This window comes from Saimiri boliviensis, chromosome 8 (genome assembly GCF_048565385.1).
Source record: "Saimiri boliviensis isolate mSaiBol1 chromosome 8, mSaiBol1.pri, whole genome shotgun sequence".
In the NCBI taxonomy this organism is placed as follows: Eukaryota; Metazoa; Chordata; class Mammalia; order Primates; family Cebidae; genus Saimiri; species Saimiri boliviensis.
The window spans coordinates 92,932,732-92,950,813 of NC_133456.1; the positions used below are offsets into that span (position 1 = coordinate 92,932,732).

General features: G+C 36.8%; 1 protein-coding gene across 12 annotated transcripts in view; it reads right to left on the bottom strand.

Moving 5' to 3' along the window:
- CNTN4 (contactin 4) overlaps window positions 1-18,082 on the bottom strand; it is a 979,069-nt gene that overhangs the window by 195,347 nt on the left and 765,640 nt on the right. For all 12 annotated transcript variants that reach the window (XM_074404876.1, XM_074404882.1, XM_074404881.1 and 9 more), the window contains one exon: window positions 6,433-6,630. In XM_074404876.1, the coding sequence (XP_074260977.1) occupies window positions 6,433-6,630 (198 nt within the window). The remainder of the gene's footprint in view (window positions 1-6,432; window positions 6,631-18,082) is intronic.

An 18,082-nucleotide genomic window follows, 5' to 3' on the forward strand; every position in this document is an offset into this window, starting at 1 on the left:
TACAAAGCTACTGAAACCAATACAGCATGGTACTGGTACCAAAACAGAGATACAGAACAATTGAACAGAACAGAGGCCTTGGAATTAATGCCACACATCTACAACCATCTGATCTTAGACAAACCTGACAAAAACAAGCAATGGGGAAAGGATTCCCTGTTTAATAAATGGTGTTGGGAAAACTGGCTAGCCATGTGCAGAAAGCAGAAACTGCACCCCTTCCTGACACCTTACACTAAAATTAACTCCTTAAAGACTTAAACATTTAAATTTTATACGGAAGTATAACAAACATTTAGAAAAGTTAACTTTAGGCCGGGCACCGTGGCTCACACCTGTAATCCCAACATTTTGGGAGACCGAGGTGGGTGGATCATGAGGTCAGAAGATTGAGACCATCCTGGCTAACATGGTGAAATCGCATTTCCACTAAAAATACAAAAAATTAGCCGAGCATGGTGGCAGGCACCTGTAATACCAGCTACTCTGGAGGCTGAGGCAGGAGAATCATTTGAATCTGGGAGGCATAGGTTGCAGTGAGTTGAGATCCTGTCACTGCACTCCTGCCTGGCGACAGAAGGAGACTCTGTCTCAAAAAAAAAAAAAAAAAAGTTAACTTTATATTTTAACCTCTAAAGACAATATATATAGTTTATATATACATACCTATACCCAAAATGTATAGGCTTAACAATGTATGCAAATATGAAAATGGAGGAGAGAAAGGGAAAGAGAGAACAGAGAAAGAGAATTTGAATTCCAACATAGGCTAATCTTATTGTTCCTTGTTTTGTAACATCTCTTGTATGTAGAGTTCCAGTTAGGATTAATATTAAAAAATATTTAACAATGACTGTATAACGCATGGACCTATCAGACAGACACAGGCTATAAATTGCTTAACATTCATCTTCCTCGTTCTAATAAGCAAATTTTTTTTTTAAACCTTCCAAACCAGTCTCCAACCAGTCTCCAGGAAAAAAAAAAAAAAAAAAAAAAAAAAGGCTAAACAATGATTTTTCATGCTCAATTATGTACCTGTGTATGAAATGTAATGTGCATAAACAGTGTAAACGACATTATCTCATTTTCTCAAGACTGTGCTAATCTCTGCTAATTCTTTTCATCTTAAGCTATTTTAGAGAAAGTCATGTTAAGTGGCTAAAGATCAAAGAAACAGCCAATATGATTATCATTGAAGACTACTATTTCTCTAGTAGTTGTGCTATATGGGTGGTCTGTTACTTTTTTAATGGAAATTGAGGGATAACTCTTTGAGATCTGTGTAGGAAGCACTTAACACAGAAGGTTCACCACTATTAATAATCAACACCTGGGCTAATAAGGATCAATGGACTACTCTAGCACCATAGTAATAATAACCATGATGTACTCTTCCCAATTATAACTTTTCCCTCTCAGGTTCATAAGCAATAGGTGTACTTTCCCACATCAGTTATCTTCTCAAAGCAGATTTTAAAATATCTGGATAAATAACGATAAACTCTGAAAAAAAGTTTTCTTACATGTGTGTAACATCTCATATTTTATATGTTCTTGAGGTGAATACTGCAAAATAACATAGTTATTTAGAGTAATTCTCACTACAAAATTTTCAAAAATCATAAAGCAAAAGAAACAAAGCAAGTGTGTAAATCTAGCACCCAAACAGCCTTTTCTGAATCTCAGTGAAATAGTATAATGACCAGGTACCAAGAATCTGTCCTGATGCCATTTTTCTTATCCGAATTCTCTGGTCTTCAGTTCCCTTGTTTCTAAAAACAAATAAATAAATAAATAAAGATACAAAAATTGGATGATCTCTAAGTACCTACTAGGTCCAACAATGTGTGTATAACCCCTTTATGAAATAATGTTCTAAAAATTTGAAAAATCTCTATTTTAGAAAAGTGAGAAAAGTAATATCAAGCAAAAAGAAAAAAAGAAATCAAAATTTACCACTAAAAGTTAAACACATCAGAGTTTAACATGGTTAGTCACTTTGGAGAGTATTATTCTGCCTTTCTCTGTCATTATTCACTATTTTAAAAAGGAAGAACAGTACCTATACACTATTGTAATCTGTTTTTTAAAAATATAATTAGTTGAACATATTTTAGGTAAGACAGTTATTGATGTTATACTTCTGTTTTGTCACTGTTCAAAGTACTTTTTATTATGATACACAATATAACTATCTGAGGTAGATGATGTTATTCTTATGTTACTGATGAGAAAACCAAGTACAATCAGGTTATACTGATACATACAAAGCCACGTGGCTAATAAATGGTGGGGTTGAACTCTGCCTGGACTGCTTGGCTCCAAGGCGCTCATGTCTGTGTCCTTACCTCCTGGCCCCATATTGGAGCCATCATCTGAGATGCAGGAAGGAATGAGCCATGTGAAGAGCTGGGGAAAAGGGAACAGGGAGCCCCAGGGGTTTGCAGAACTCTAGTGTGCTGGAGTGATTGGTAAATGGTCAGTGAACAGGCATGGGACTCAACACACCTTGTTTGTATCAGGCGCTGAGCCATGGTTCACTGTTGACTTTTTATGACTCACTGTGACCTCTCAGGCTACAAATAAGGAATCACAGTCCAGACTGCTTAGCTGAAATCTCCCAAAAGAAAAACCAAGCTGAATATTGAGAAATAACAGTTCTAGCTACATGTGCTCTTAGAAAGGTAAAGGTAATAATTAGCTCAGTTCAGCCGTCAAACGTCTTTGCCTTGTTTTTTTCCCTTTTCTGAGGCAGACAGAGGGTGTGAAATTTTGATCTAGTGTGCTTCAATGATCAAAATGATTGTACAAATTCTATACTCACCTGGCACTTATCAGTCTAATATACAGTCACCAAATCCCAGATCTTGAGGAGAGAGAATTTCATTGATTTCACTCTCACAGAAGATTTTAACAAGGTTGTCCTCTTTATTTTGCAATTTCTTCTTGATTTATAGTTTCCCTTTTCTCTCACCTTCAGAAAAGAGCTAATTAAATAACCTATTTTGTGCTTAGTAACACAGTTTGAGTGTTCATTTTATATACTCCAGTGTAAATGGAAAATACATGAATTTTCATCATGTGATGCTCATGGAAATCAAGAATGAGTGGGCATTAACGGCTGAAGAATCAGATCCTTAGTCTGCTAACTTTGTGATAAAATATTTTAATACAAAATGGTTGTCATCCCTATGAAGATATGTTAGATAAATCAAGGTAAATCTAAAAGCCAGGGGAAAGGCAGAGTTGTTGCCAGTTTGAAGTGTACATGATGATTCTGTAGTGCTTGTGTTCCTGAATGTTCGTTTCTTGTTTTTTGAAGAAGCAGTTCTGTGTGGCGTCTGTCCCTGGCTATCTGACAGTACATCAAAGTCAATATGTAATTACATCTATGACTTGACAGACAAAACAGATAATACCACAGAATAGATATTCTGGAATAAGTGAACTTTGGGTAGGAGCCACAGGGGCTGTATTTTTAAGTGATTTCTTACAAAATGCCACTGCAGCATATCTTTTGAAAGTTTCTTCATCTGTCAGTCTGGAGAGATATAGAACTGATAGCTTTTGACAGAGCTGGTACCTAGTCTACTTTTCTCTTTAAGCTGATAAGAGTTTTCAGTTTTATTTAATATAACGCAGCTTAATACAACATATTAATTTAACATTTGCCATGTGGCAAGCACTCTTCTGGAATGCAGTACATAGATGAAAATGATGATCTTTCCTTGGTCATAATGTGAGTGGGGTGGGGAAAGCAAGCTGGCAAATATGAAAATACCAGATGAATGTTATGATAGAAAGATGGCTAAGAAAGCACAAAACAAATAATTCTTCCTGTTGCCAAGGGAGACGTTATGTATTTGGTTTTACAAATAATTGTTTAAAATAGCATTCTTGATTTTCCCCTTGAAAACCTGTATAGTAAAACTACTTCCCATATACTCAGTTGCTATGCCAAAAACCTATGTGTCATCCTTGATTTCCCCTTCCACTATTTCCCACATTTAAGGAATGAGCAGGTTCTGGCAGCTTTACAGGCAAACTATATCCTGAATCAATTTCTCTCCTTCTCTGCTATTACTCCCTAGTTTAAACCATCATCATTCTCAACTGAATAACTGTAGTAGTATTCTGATTGGACTTCCAGTTTTCGCTCTTGTTTTCTGAAAGTCCATTTTCTATATAACAGCTAAGCAGTCTTCTTAAAAACATAAATCACTCTTGCATACAATTCTCTAACAGCTTCTCACTGCATTCAAAGTAAAATCTGGTAATTTCTCTACCGTCTCCACGTCCTGGCCCCAGACTCTCTTTTAACTTAATTCTACCCACCCTCCACCCTGCTAATTGTGCTCCAACCATGCTCACATTCTTCGTATTCCCTGAACATGCTGAGTGCCTTTTTTCAGGCCTCAGGACCTTTGCATGTGAGGTTAACTCAGCCTGGAAAGCTCCATTTCCTGATCTTAAGAGGGCTGACTTCTTGCTATTCAGGTCTCAGCTCACATGTTCCCTCCTTAGAAAGGCTTTCCATGGCTGTCTAAAGTAGATATCCCCTGCCACAGAGCTGCTATTTTACCCTACTGGTTTATCGCTATCTAAAATAATAATTTTTTTTTTGTTTATGTTTCCTTGTGTTTGCATCCCGAAGAAGAATGCAGGTGCCTCCTGTTCACCAGCACTCAGCATAGTGACTGTCACAAAGCAAGTTCTAAATAAATGTATGTTAAATGAATGAATAAATGAATGGTTAAAATCTAAATTATTTGCTAGAAAATTTCACAGTATGGTCTGTATAGTAAGGATGTTCAGACCCTCTCTTCAGAGTTGCTTAGTCTGTAAATACTCTTCTGGAAGATTCAGGTTCAGAGCCTCACTTGTACACAAAGTCCACTGACAAAGCAGAGGGAAAGAGTAATGAACTTGGGGCATAGAAATCGGAGTTCCAGTTTTGTATTTGTCAAGTTTTTATTGTATAAATTCAGGTAAGAGGTGTTATGGTATAATGCAAGGAAGCACTGTGAGAGTTTAAGATATCCGGCTGTGAAGTCAGTAAGAGATGGGTGCTGGGTGTAAAATCTTGGAACTGTTAATTTTTAACAAATGTGGCTGAGCCCAGTTTCCCCATCTGTAAAAGAAAATGTTTATAATACAGTTGCTTGAGATTTAAATGAGATAATTCACATACAGTTCTGTGCACAGCGAGTAGGCACATATTAAGTGTCAAACAGACGTTTTCTATTAATATTTTTGGATGATAGTATCCTCACTTGTGTGAGGGTCTAGTCATTCCTGTTCATAATGGAATATCTGAATGTGTACTAGACAGGATACAGAATTAAAAAGAATAGAAACCTGAATATGTCCATTATGACTGCTTAAATAATGATATCAGCCCTTGTTGAAGGGCTTAATTATGTCTTTGTTTTAATTTATTCAACAAATATTTATTGAGAATCATCAATGTATCAGATGCTAAAGTGGTACAGCAGAGGTGGCTGTGAATAAGGTACTAAATGTGCTTTTAGATAGGCAAATTGCTAGTAAGACAGACAGTGAAACACACAGGCAATTGTGATGCAGAATTCTGAGACCTTGCGGGGTATGGTCACAGACTTGATACAGAAGGTACCTGACTTAGCATGGTTGGGTGGCAGGGTGGGCAAGCAGAGATGGCTTTCTGGAAAGAGTGACATCTTTGAAAAAACTGGAAGAAACAGCAACAGATTCCAAGCGAGAGGCTGAGAGGATGGGATTAAGGAGGAGCATTTCAAGAAGAGGGAACAGCATATATAAAAACCCATGGTGGGAAAGGGCATGGTACTCCTAGAGTTTGGCATACACGACTGTCTTTACAAAGTACGTGGTTTTTGCTACACATTGTTAAGTCATTTAGGTAACTAAGAGTATATACATTTCATATATTTTCTTGTAATATTCTGATAGTGTGGGGAATTAAAACTGTCTCAAATAAGCCTTGCTATGTCTATATTGCACTGTGGTGGGAACTATGTCTTCAGTATTGTAAATCCAGAGGTTATTTGGATAATTGGACACAGAATACTAAATTACATAGAATTGACTAATGAGCTAATTGTTCAACCTTTCACTTCATTCTGACTGTGTATATAGTTTAAGTGAGAGAGAAACAAGAAATATCTTCCTTTGTTATTTATATTCACCTAAATCCTCATTCTATTCCTGTTGAGTTTAGCAATTAGATTTCTAATTAGTTTTCCAAAATGAATTCATGGATTTATTTCTGACACAACTAGAGAAAATATGGGTACCAAATATAGACAGCATTAAACTTTTCTTATGTTTAATTTAGACAATAAAGCTTTGTGTGCCAATAACATAACATCCTTCCACGTTCAGCCTGTGATTAGAAAAAGCAGAATTAATAAAATTACTTAGAAAACTCACCATCATTTCTCAATATTAGTGGTGTAGGTGGCCCCAGGACCTTGTGGTTTGTCACAGTATTGGTAACCACACAGGTATAATTCCCAACATCTGATTTTTCCACTTTGGCAATATACAGATTCCCAGTCTCTTGGGAAACAAAGCGGCGATTATCCTGATAGGAAGGGTATTCATTGAAGATCCAGGCATAACTCAGCTCTGAAAGTAAAAAGAATCTTCATTACAAATATGACTTTTGGTACTGCAACTCTACTGTTTTCATGAAAGAAATGATCAGGTTAAAAAATTTATATACTCTTTTTCAGCCTGCTAAATATAAACAGGAAGTAATCACAGTCCCCCATGGTATTTTTCCAGCCTTTCTACTAATAGTCAATAAGGTTTTATTTCCAGCAAACTAGAAGATACACTGATAGTTGATTAAGCGATGTCCAATCTCTTTAAGTCAAGGGTTAAGCATTTACAGTTTGCTAACCATTTGTCAGGCCCTATGCAACATGTATTGAGTAATGCTCAAATTACAGACCCAAGGTATCTATAATCTTGATACAGTAATGCTGGAAGCTACCCTGGAAACTGCTTGGATCATTTCTTTCATTTTATAGGTGGCATTCATTATATTACATCATAATGCCACATACTTGCATAGTAGTTTATGATTCCTAATACATTTGATAGTTTTCTTTCCATTAACTGAGAAACTTGCACAGAGGAACAGAGTAACTTATCCAAACTCTTAGCCCTGATTAGCAACAGAATAATTTCTGAGTCTCAATTCAGTCTTCTCCCAATGCCTTCTACTATCAATTCAAATTCTTTCTTTTTACTTGTGAGGTTGAACACTTTTCCATCATTTTAGTAAGACAGCAGTTTAATACGTGGCAAATACTCATTAAGTACACACTGACTGACTAGTTGACTAATTCCACAAATACACGTCTGTATTTAAAAAAAATATTGTTGAACAATGAGAGCACATGGACACAGGGAGGGAGCATCTCACACTGGGGTCTGTTGGAGGGGAATAGGGGAGGGACAGTGATGGGTAGGGAGTTGGGGAGGGATAACATGGGGAGAAATTCCAGATATAGGTGACAGGGATGGAGTCAGTAAACCATATTGCCATTTATGTACCTATGCAACAATCCTGCATATTCTGCACATGTACCTCAGAACCTAAAGTGCAATAAAATATTTTTTAAAAATAGAAAAAAAAAATTATTATATCCATGAAGGAGTGGATATGAAGTAGTGATAAAAGAGCAATATTTTTAGGACATTTTCCCCATAATGTCAGTGAGATGAATGTAATAGGCAGTTGTATCTGAAAATGTTCCTTTGAAAGTTCTAATTTTTATTAGATTTAGGTAAATGTTTTATGAAGGACCACATGAGCCCATGCTTCCATTTCAGAGAAGACCGCTAAATGACAGTGAGTTTAAATGATTTGCTGCAGTGAACTATTGTGCTCTGAGGAAATCAAACTGCTTCAGCTCCAGGCATTCCATGATTCCTCTCTTTAAAGTGTAATTTCCAGATTTGTCCAAGCTGGAGAAGTGATATACTAGCTACTGGCACTGATTAGCCAACATGTCCCCCTTTATCTTTAAAAACTACTTTGTTGAAGGGAGGGTGAGGAAACAAGTAAATGCAATGGGGCCTCTGGTTTCAGAACTAGTTGGCTGAGTTCTTATATGTCACTTTTTCATATGATTCCAAGCTAAAGTCTAAATGCATCAAGTGTCCTTGGAAAATAGCAGAAAGGTCACTTCAGCTTTGTAGAGAGAACACTAATTACTGTAAAAGGCATTTTTTGTACTTTAATCCTTCAATGTGTCCCAATTGTACTTGACCCTGAATGTGCAACAGGAAACATATTCTGCCTTAATAATCCCTGTTTACACACAAAGGAGGGGTCATGCAGATTGCTTTCCCTTTATCATTGGATTATAACATTTCCACATGCATTATTTTAGAAAAATATAATTATGTTTATATGAGAATGGCTAATCATTTTATTTACGCATGTGCATGTAATTATAAGTAACTCCATGCTGATGTCAAGAGGATACTCTGTGTAAATAAACAAGTGCTTCCCAGAAAGCTAGTTACTTCCCTAAGAAACTAAAATCTGGGGGAGGATGAGCCCCTATAACACATTGTGAAGTACTATCCTGTATGGCAGGCTTTTAACAAACAGCATAGCAACGTACTCCTTACATACTCAATAGGTGAGTTTAAAGCAAACCTAGGTCTCGCAGCACCTCAATTTTCTCCTATGCAAAATGAGAAGACTGTCTATCCTCTAATTAGTTATAAGAGAGTTTTAAGTATAAATTAGCATCTCCAAAGTCACATGATGGAAGTTAGAATGTAATTTACCAGCACAATATTAATCAACCCACAATTCTCCAGGGAGAGTTGGAATCAAATACAGAAAATTATTTTTTTTTTCCCTGCAATATATTTCAGAACACTTGGTAGTGGCTTCTCTGAATTCTGCGGGAGGTTCATTTACAACTAGAAAGTTGGTATTGGGAAAATGGCATCTGCTTCATTATTTTTATAATTGGAGAGGAACAACAACAGAGTAAGACTAAAGTTCAAACCTGTGTTACATAACGGAAGCCATTTAAACTTCATTTTCAGCTTCCCGGGCCATAAAATGAGGAGAATTTTAAATGTGAGGCAGGTATGTGGTGAGGATCTGATTATGTGAAACTACTCTGAATTCTCTAAAGGGCTGTACAGATATTAGTTATTACTGGTGTTGCACTTCACCAGGTTAATTATTATAAAAGTAAAACTTAAAAAAAAATTCAATTAACATGCCATTTGATCTAATTAAAGATAGTTTGATTCATTTGGTTTCACTGCTTTTGTGACTTAAGTCACTTAGTGGGAGAGGCAAACAGCCGGAAGTGACTCCTGCAGCATTTCCTCAACAGTGGTCTTTGATGATCGATTCTTTGTTTTCTATTCCTACCTCCCTAAAACTCAAAGCGTTGCATGATCAAATTACTTTGAGAAGTACTGATTAAACAAAGTAAAACAGATTTTAAATTTTTTATCTTCTAGGACTGACAAGAGATTTCATCATGTCAGTGTCCTTGACATTCCTTAGTGTTTAAGCATCCAAACTTACTTGCTCATGGAATTACCACCACCACAACCACCTAACCCCCAGAGCTCAAGAAACCTAGTTTGGGAAATGGTGTATCAATTCAATTAGTCCAATTCACAAAACAATAAGTAGAATATAAGGATTATTAACTGTATTACTTGAGTTTCTGCAAAATCATTAACATTAAATAGAACAACAGAAAACAACAACAAAACGTTGAACTAAAGTTGTAATGTTTCCCAAATTGTAATAACAATATAACATTGTAACCATTTTTTATGCTGGAAAAAAAAAAAAGACAAGAAACCATATGTGCCAAGAAGAGCCTCAAACAGAAGGTGCAAAGGAACCTAACTAACATCGTTCAACATCTGGCGTTTGTAAATACTGTGCAGTCCTGAAGTGGGAAGGTCCACAGAAAAGTCTTGGCTTGTGTACTAGTGAGAACATGTTGAGCTAAGCACTAAGTTCCTAAAACATGGGAAATCTCTCACCAAGATATTAACTTAGTTTTCTTCACAAGCAAATATCACCACCTGGAATATTGTATTTTAATTTGTTTATGCCTTCAGGGCAATCAGGAAGGAGCAGGAGGACTATAATGTAATAAGAATGTAGACATCAAAGCAGGCAAAAGGTGTAGTAAAACTAAAACATGTCCAACAGATCACTTGTCCTATTTCTTCATTTTAAAGAAAATTCTGAGGTCCAGAAAGGGTAAGGTTGGAGCACCAAAAAGAGGTGAGGCAGACTGTAGCATACTCATTCTAGCTAAATTCTCATTACAGTGTCCAATGTAGAAAAAAGTAAGAGCTCTTGACATTTGAAACCAAGATATGGTATTGTTATATCGCTCAACAGACAATTGAGATTTCCCTTAAGAACCAAAATCTATTTTTATCAGAGCAAAACATTAATCCATTGGGTTACATGAAGCACTACCCACATTCTGAAAAATAAAGCCAAGTAAATAAAACAAAATAAACTTTTATGTGCTGCAACTCGCAAAAGTGTATCCCACTCAGTTTGATTTCCTTAGAGACTTTGATGCAATATTTATACTTACTCAAACTTGACAGATTTCTTTTGATAAGTTTTCACACACTAATTGCTCTGGAAGTGACAGACAGTTTCTGTCCCATTGGCAATTTGTAACAACTGAGTAAACAGATACTTGGAATGCAATATATTAAATAGATTGTGAAACTTCTGGTGCTCAATTGAAAAATACTGAGACTAGCTGTATTGCAATACTCATTAAAGAAGAAAGACTTAGCAATGTTTTTTCTTTTGGTTTGCAGCATCCAAATCTGTTGGAAATTAACTCTGAAACTTTCTTAATTGGTTCCTTCTTCCGTATCTCTAAGCCAACAACAAATGATGTATGTCTGTTACTTTTAAAAGAAGATACCAGTCAAGCAATTTTCAAATCCAGGTACTCATTGAACAAATTACCCAAATGATCAATCAGAATTCTCTGGATGGTTGCTCTTTAATTGTTCTTGACATCAATTTATTTCTAGGCTATATTATGCCTCATTACATTCTGAGTCATATCCCAGTAGTGGCAAAGATGTCAGTTTTCAAAGATGCCTTTTTTTAACCTCAAAGTTTTAAACCTGAAAGGGCTCTTAGTCCAACTTCTTCAATTTCACATATCAGAAAGCTGAAGTCTAGAGAAACCATATGAGTGGATCATGATCACATAGTTGACAATTGGCAGGGGTGGGACTCTGGGGTAGCCTCAGTATTCAGAATTGCTGGTTCTGTTAGGAAGCCATATGTTCCTCTAAAAATGTATTTTGGAGCCAGAAGAAAGAAGTTTTCCTTATCTATAAATTGAGGGAGTGGGATTAAGTGATGTCTCAGTCTCTTTCATAAGTCCATACATTCTATATGTATATCATCAATTCCAACTTACTCATTTGACAAATAAGGAAAGCAAGATCCAAGGAAACCCAGTAATTTGCTAGGAATCACATGGGTAGTCATTGACAAGGTCAAGAACTAGAACACACACGTGTGCACACACACACACTCTTGCTTGATTTAAGCTGTGTTGTGTTTTGTAAAAAGAAGATATTAGAGTTAATAGTCAGGAGACATGGATAAGTCTTTGCATTGTAACAAATTTTGGCTTTAATAAATTATTTTAATGGCATGATAGAGTCTCCTTATCTTTAGATAGTTTTATCAATATTTATCCTATTTTTTACAGTGTTTGTGATGTTGAATTTAAATAGATATATAATTCTAAGAAAGCAGATGTGAAAAGTGTATTTTAACTGATTTCTACAAATGAAATAGGTAAAATGAATGTATTCATTGGTTCATTTGTTGGTCAAATAGTTACCAAGCATCAGTTGTTTGCGAAAGCACTGAGCTCAGTGCGGGAACAGAGAGCTGCGCTGGCAAGTGCTGGAGAGCAGTTACGAAGACAGAGGTCAGAATCAGTTATCAGTGTGCTGAGCAAAGGGAAAAAAGGCATAAGTTTACAGAAAGATCTCTGGGGCTGGGGTCAAAAGAAACGAATTGAGTCTCAGCCTTGGTACTTAATCAGCTGGAAAGTAATTTCTATTCCTCAGTTTTCTCGTCTGAAAAATAAGATAATAAAAAGAATACCTTCCCTGCCTAAACCAAGAGGTTCACTGATCATTAAACATATTAATGTAAATTCTTAGAGTTTCTTTTGGCATTTTTTTTCAACAAAAGTTATATTCTTGTAAATGTATAGGTACATTGTCTTTCTCTAACCTTTGTGAAAGGAAAAAGTTGTAAATTGTGAGCAACCTAAAAAAAAACTCCCAAAGAAAGTAAGAATTATAGCAGGAACTAAATAGCACTGACTATTGTGCACAATAAACAGGTAGCAGGAGAAGGCAAGAGAGTTTGGTTTCAGAAGAACCCAAAACCACTCATGTCATATGAAAGATCTGTGAGCCTATGGATGACATTTCTAATTATACTAAGACACAAAATGATAAATATAAAGTTACATGTGAGCTGTCACCCAGTGAACAATACTTTGGGAAACAAGAGTTGAGGGGAAGTGTCTGAGAGGAGCTGAGATCTGAAGGGATGGATATGGGAGAGATATTGTACCTCTATTAATTAGAAGACAGACTAATGAGTATTTAAACCTATAATGATGGTAATGACCCTTGGCAGCTTAGGTTGCTGAAATCATGACTGTAGCTGTCAAGACCCTTATTATGAATACTCTGTGGTCCAGAGAACTTGGTTTAGACAGGTCCCAAGCAATGAGCAGGACCATTCAAGATCCAGACACCGTTTTCATTTTTATTAGTGCTGAGTAGAGCAGGGATGACATATATCTGTCACTTGGACCACCAGTTGCCACTCCTGTACCCGTGGCTGACATTTATAATGGACTCTGCCAGACACAGACTGAGAGTCATTCTCAATACAGTGTTTCAGGCAATTACCTCCAATCAATTTGTGTTGGCATATAAAGTGAAAGCTTTTCACCATTTCGCAGTACTGATTTTGGAGAAATGAAATAGTGCCCATATGAGACAAGGATTAGGTAAGACCTAGTACTAAATCTAATCCAACCTTGTGCCAGGCATTTCTAAAAATAAGCCTTCCAACTAAGGGACTACTTGCTTGGTTTGATATATTTTTAGTACATACCATTTACTCAGATGTGGCTGTGGAAGTGTGAAAAAGAAGATGGCAAAAGGTGAGTTTTCTGGTCACTTATAAAGCTCTTGAATATGTTCGAGTATGACTTACAACATCCCCCTCTTACACTTCTTATTTTCTTGCCTCTAATTTTGGGGGTAAATTGGGCATTTTTCTAGGGTGTAAATGTTATTTAAGAACTTGTGGGTGGAAGTTAAGGAATTTAACTTGAAAATAATTTAACTCATTGTTTAGACAATAAGCCAAATATGAGTATATGACAAAACAGGACATACAACTTACATGATTTTCAAAAGTAAATGGAAAGGCCTCAACAAAATCTTGTACTTGCAGTCAGTGGCTTCAGGATATAATTCTGGATTCCCTGTCTCTCCTCTGTTCTCAGAACTCTATCAGTGAGAAAGTTTGAGAAATATTGCCTAGATCTGGAGTCAGTAAACTTTGCATCCTCCAAGGGAAGAAGTCATATCAAAGCAAACAAACAAACAGGAAAACATCCCTTTTGTTAGCATGTTCGGACCTGGGTGGAGGCTGAAAAGTTGTCACAGTGTACAAAACAGACTAAGACTCACAAGTGGATGTGTCTTTTATAGTTTCCCTACGTTATAAAACTGAAAATCCAAAGGCAATGAAATGAAGAGATATCTGCATGTTCATGTTTATTGTGGCAGTATTCACAATAGCCAAGATATGGAATCAACCTAAGTGTCCATTGGTGGAAGAATGAATGAAGAAAATGTGATATATATACACAATGGAATGGTTTCTAGCCATAAAAATAATAAAATTCTGTTATTTGTGACAACATGGATGAATCTGAGGACATTATGCTAAGTGAAGTATGCCAGGCACAGAAAGACAAACAGTGCATGATCTCACTTATATGTGGAATTAAAAAACGTTGAACACATAGAGAATAGAATCATGATTACCAGAAGCTGGAGAGCAGGGAAGTTGGAGAAATGTTGGTCAAAGAATAAATAATTTCAGTCAGACAGAAGGAATAAGTTCAAGAGAGCTATGGTACAACATCGTAAGTAAGTATAGTTAGTAAAAATGTATTCTATTTTTTAAAATTACTGAGGGTAAATTTTCAAAGTTCTTGCCATAGAAAAACTGGCATGTGAGGTAATGAATATGTTAATGAGCTTGATTTAGCCACTCCACAATGTATACGTATTTTGAAATGTTGTATACCATAAATACATACAATTTTTATTTCTCAGTTAAAAAATAAATAATTAAAAAATCTTAAAATCAAATAAACATCTTGATAGTGGGTCTTCCTTCCTTCCTTCCTTCCTTCCTTCCTTCCTTCCTTTCTTCCTTCCTTTTCTTTTCTCTCTCTTTCTTTCTTTTTCTTATCTTTTTTTTTTTTTTTTTTTTTTGAGACAGGGCCTCACTGTTACTCAGGCTGGAGTAGAATGGCACAGCCTCCACCACCTGGGTTCAAGTGATTTTTCCCACCTCGGCCTCTCAAGTAACTGGGACTACAGGCATGCACCACCATGCCTGGCTAATTTTTGTATTTTTTGGTAGAGATGGGGTTGGCCAAGCTGGTCTCAAACTCCTGACCTCAAATGATCTGTTCACTTTGTTCTTCCAAAGTACTGGGATTACCGGGGTGAGCCACTGCACTTGGCCTTGATATTAGGTTTTTCTTGAAACAAACATAGTCCTCAAATATGAGTAATCAAAAGCAATCTGAGTGATAGAACACAATGTCCACTCTAACAAGAGGTTCTCAAATTTGAGCAAGCTTCACACTCACTGGAAGGGCTTGTTAAACACAAAAGTTGGGTGTCACTCTTGGAGTTTCTTATTCTGGAGGTGGAACAGGGAGAGACAAGAATTTTAAGTTTCTAGGTACTGTTGATGCTGCTGGCCTGAAAACCACCTTTGAGAAACACTGTTTACAAGATTTGACTACATTAGGATCTTATTCCATCAGGCAAATGATTGCCAAAAGTGAATAACAGCTTTCCACTGAGAAATAGGTACTCAGTCTCCAGTCTGCCATAGCCTCTACCATTCCCTACTCCATATACCAGTCCTATATGACTCAATAGGCAATTTAGGTTGTGGCCCCCGCTTTAGGATACAGACACAAAGACAAATACATGGAATTGACCCTTAGTTGCATACTTCTGTTGGTATGAGAATGGTACTAAAGAAAACAAATATAAGCTAATCTGAGTATTCTGATGGGATAAAAGTAGCCTGCTAAAACCATACAGAACTGACATTAGACCCGTGCCTGACTGTGACACAGAATGGCCCAGACCAGCCTGGTCAACATAGCAACACCACATCTCTACAAAAATAAAAAAATTAATTGGGCATGGTGGTTCACACCTGTAGTTCCAGCGACTCGGGAGGTTGGAGAAGCTGAGGTAGGAGGATTCCTTGAGCCCAGGAGGTCAAGGCTGCAGTGAGCCATAATCACACCACTATACTCCAGCCTGGCCGACAGAAGGAGACTATGTCTCAAAAAAACAAAACAAAACAAAAATATGGCCCAGTCTGTTCAATGGGGTCAAACCATCAAACCAGTAAAGCCATGGCACAGAGATACAGCTGCAGTGGACTTGATGGGCAGATGGAAACACTGTTCATGGGGGATAAAGAATGTTTCTTTCAGCTATTTGTTAAAAATTTAGTATTTTAAGAAATCAAAGGTATCACCATATTTTACAAAGAGCTCAAACACACAAAGTTCATTTTAAATGTGTTAATCCCTTGAAGCACAGATACCCTTTGAGAGCCAAGTACAAAATACTTCAAATAATATAGAAATCACATAAAAGCTAAAGAGATACCTATCAAAGTTCAATGCCCAGTTCCAGAAAGAATATGCCTTTTTTTCAAGTAGCAGGAGAATAGAACAAAATCAGATGATAAAACTCTTTCAGCTACACACTTATGCCCCAGAGGGTTGATCCCAGGTTTTCTCTAGAAAGGAGTGAGTGTTCCATTGCTGGTGAGAGAATCAGCATCCAAGTCCTGTGGATTTGAATTCCATAGAGGTTTTTTTGTCTCACCATCACCTGTCACTGTCCTAAGAACATCCTGCTATTTTGTCTACGTCAGGCTCAGTGCCACTCCAGGCCAACCCACACAACACTGCCAGATTAATCCTACCAAAGGGCAGCTTTGAGTCATGTCCCTCCTTCCCACACAAATACTCTGTGAGTCCCACTGCCTCCTGGATTAAGTAAAATGCATCCAGCTCACATTCAAATCCTTCTATAACAGGATCCCAAGTTATTTAGTTTTAGCTTTCTACTCTTTACTCTTTGTAAATGTATACTCTGGGGGAAGATCCGTCAAGCTAGGAGCTGCAAAACTTTAGGGAGGCTGAGGAGAGGCATCTTTGATTAATGGATTCCTACAATACATAGTATCCCTGCAGGGGTCATTTTCAGATGCAAAGGGAAGACACAGTGGGAGGGCTGTGCCCGTCCATCTGGGCTTTAAGCAGAGAGCTCTGTTTTTGAAATTTGCACTTCCCCACAAAATTGTATTTTAAGAAAGGTTTACACTGCTAAGAAGGGTTGCTTAAGGTAAAGTGGAAAAATAGTCACTGATCCCTTTGTGTGCTGGGTGCTTTTCAGGCCCTCTGACTAGGCTTATGCATTCTCTTCTCAGGACATGTTTCCCCTCCTTTACTTATCTCAGCCACTATCTTTTGCAAAGAGCCATTTTCTGAACAGGAAAATTACATGAGATCTCTCCCTAAGAACAAATTAAGTGTTTCTTTCCTGCCTCATAGCAACCAGCACATTATTTCACACGTTGAAATTTGTTTGTTACTGTATTAGAATAGTTCAGTTGCTCATCCTTTCTCCGTCTTCCAGGTTTGAATACTGCTTGTGGGCAAGAATACATATGGCCAATCAAATTAGTAAACATTAGTTGACTGAAGTGAAATTCCAAATGCCAGAAGTTTCTTGGAGCAACAGTATTATTACTGAACTCCAGGCCCAAAGTGCTAGTTGAGAAAGAAGTTGCCTGCAAATAAGAAAGTACAATTCTTTCATCAGACCATTGATGATAAACGAAATCCACTGAAATCAGAGGAGGGAAACAAACAAACAAACAAACAGACTTTATTATCAAAATACATGTTTTAAATCAGAATACCTGAGCCCCTTTCATTAAAAATCCTTTCCTTTCCATTTATTTCTGACTCTCCGGTGCAGTTTTGCTGCATTTACTAAGTGGCAGAAAGAAAATATGACCGACTGGCCAAGAATGAGAAGGACTCAGTAAAAGCAGGAAGGAAAGGATGCAGTGGTGAAGTTAGTCCAGCTGACATGACTTACACTAATGACATGTTGATTAAAACCAGAGTTACCAGATGACACCAGTATTGCCTGGCCACTGGTCAGATCACAGTTACTCACAGGTGACAGGAACACCTGGACTGAATAAGACACCTCCATGCACAAGGAAAGTTAAACCAGATCCAGTGAGCCAGATATTTTCATTTACCTTAAGTAAGCCACCATCTTATAAGTACATCAGCAGAAACACAACTTGCATAATTCTTTACATTTTCTTTCTTTCTTTCTTTCTTTTTTTTTTTTTGGAGGGGCTGGTTCTTTATTTCAAAAAAGACACTTGTCAATATTCAGTATCAAAATATTTTCAAAACACTTTTATATCCATTATTTCATTTGATGCCTCTGACAATTTTTAGAAATAAGTAGAATAAGGATTAGTTCCATTGGAGAGACAGGGAAAGTGAGATACAGAAAATTGCACAAGCTATTCCAAGACTACAAAGAGTATCAGTGGAATTAGATTTGGGATCAAAACAGACATCTCTTGAGACCATGACAAAATTTTCTTTTCTTA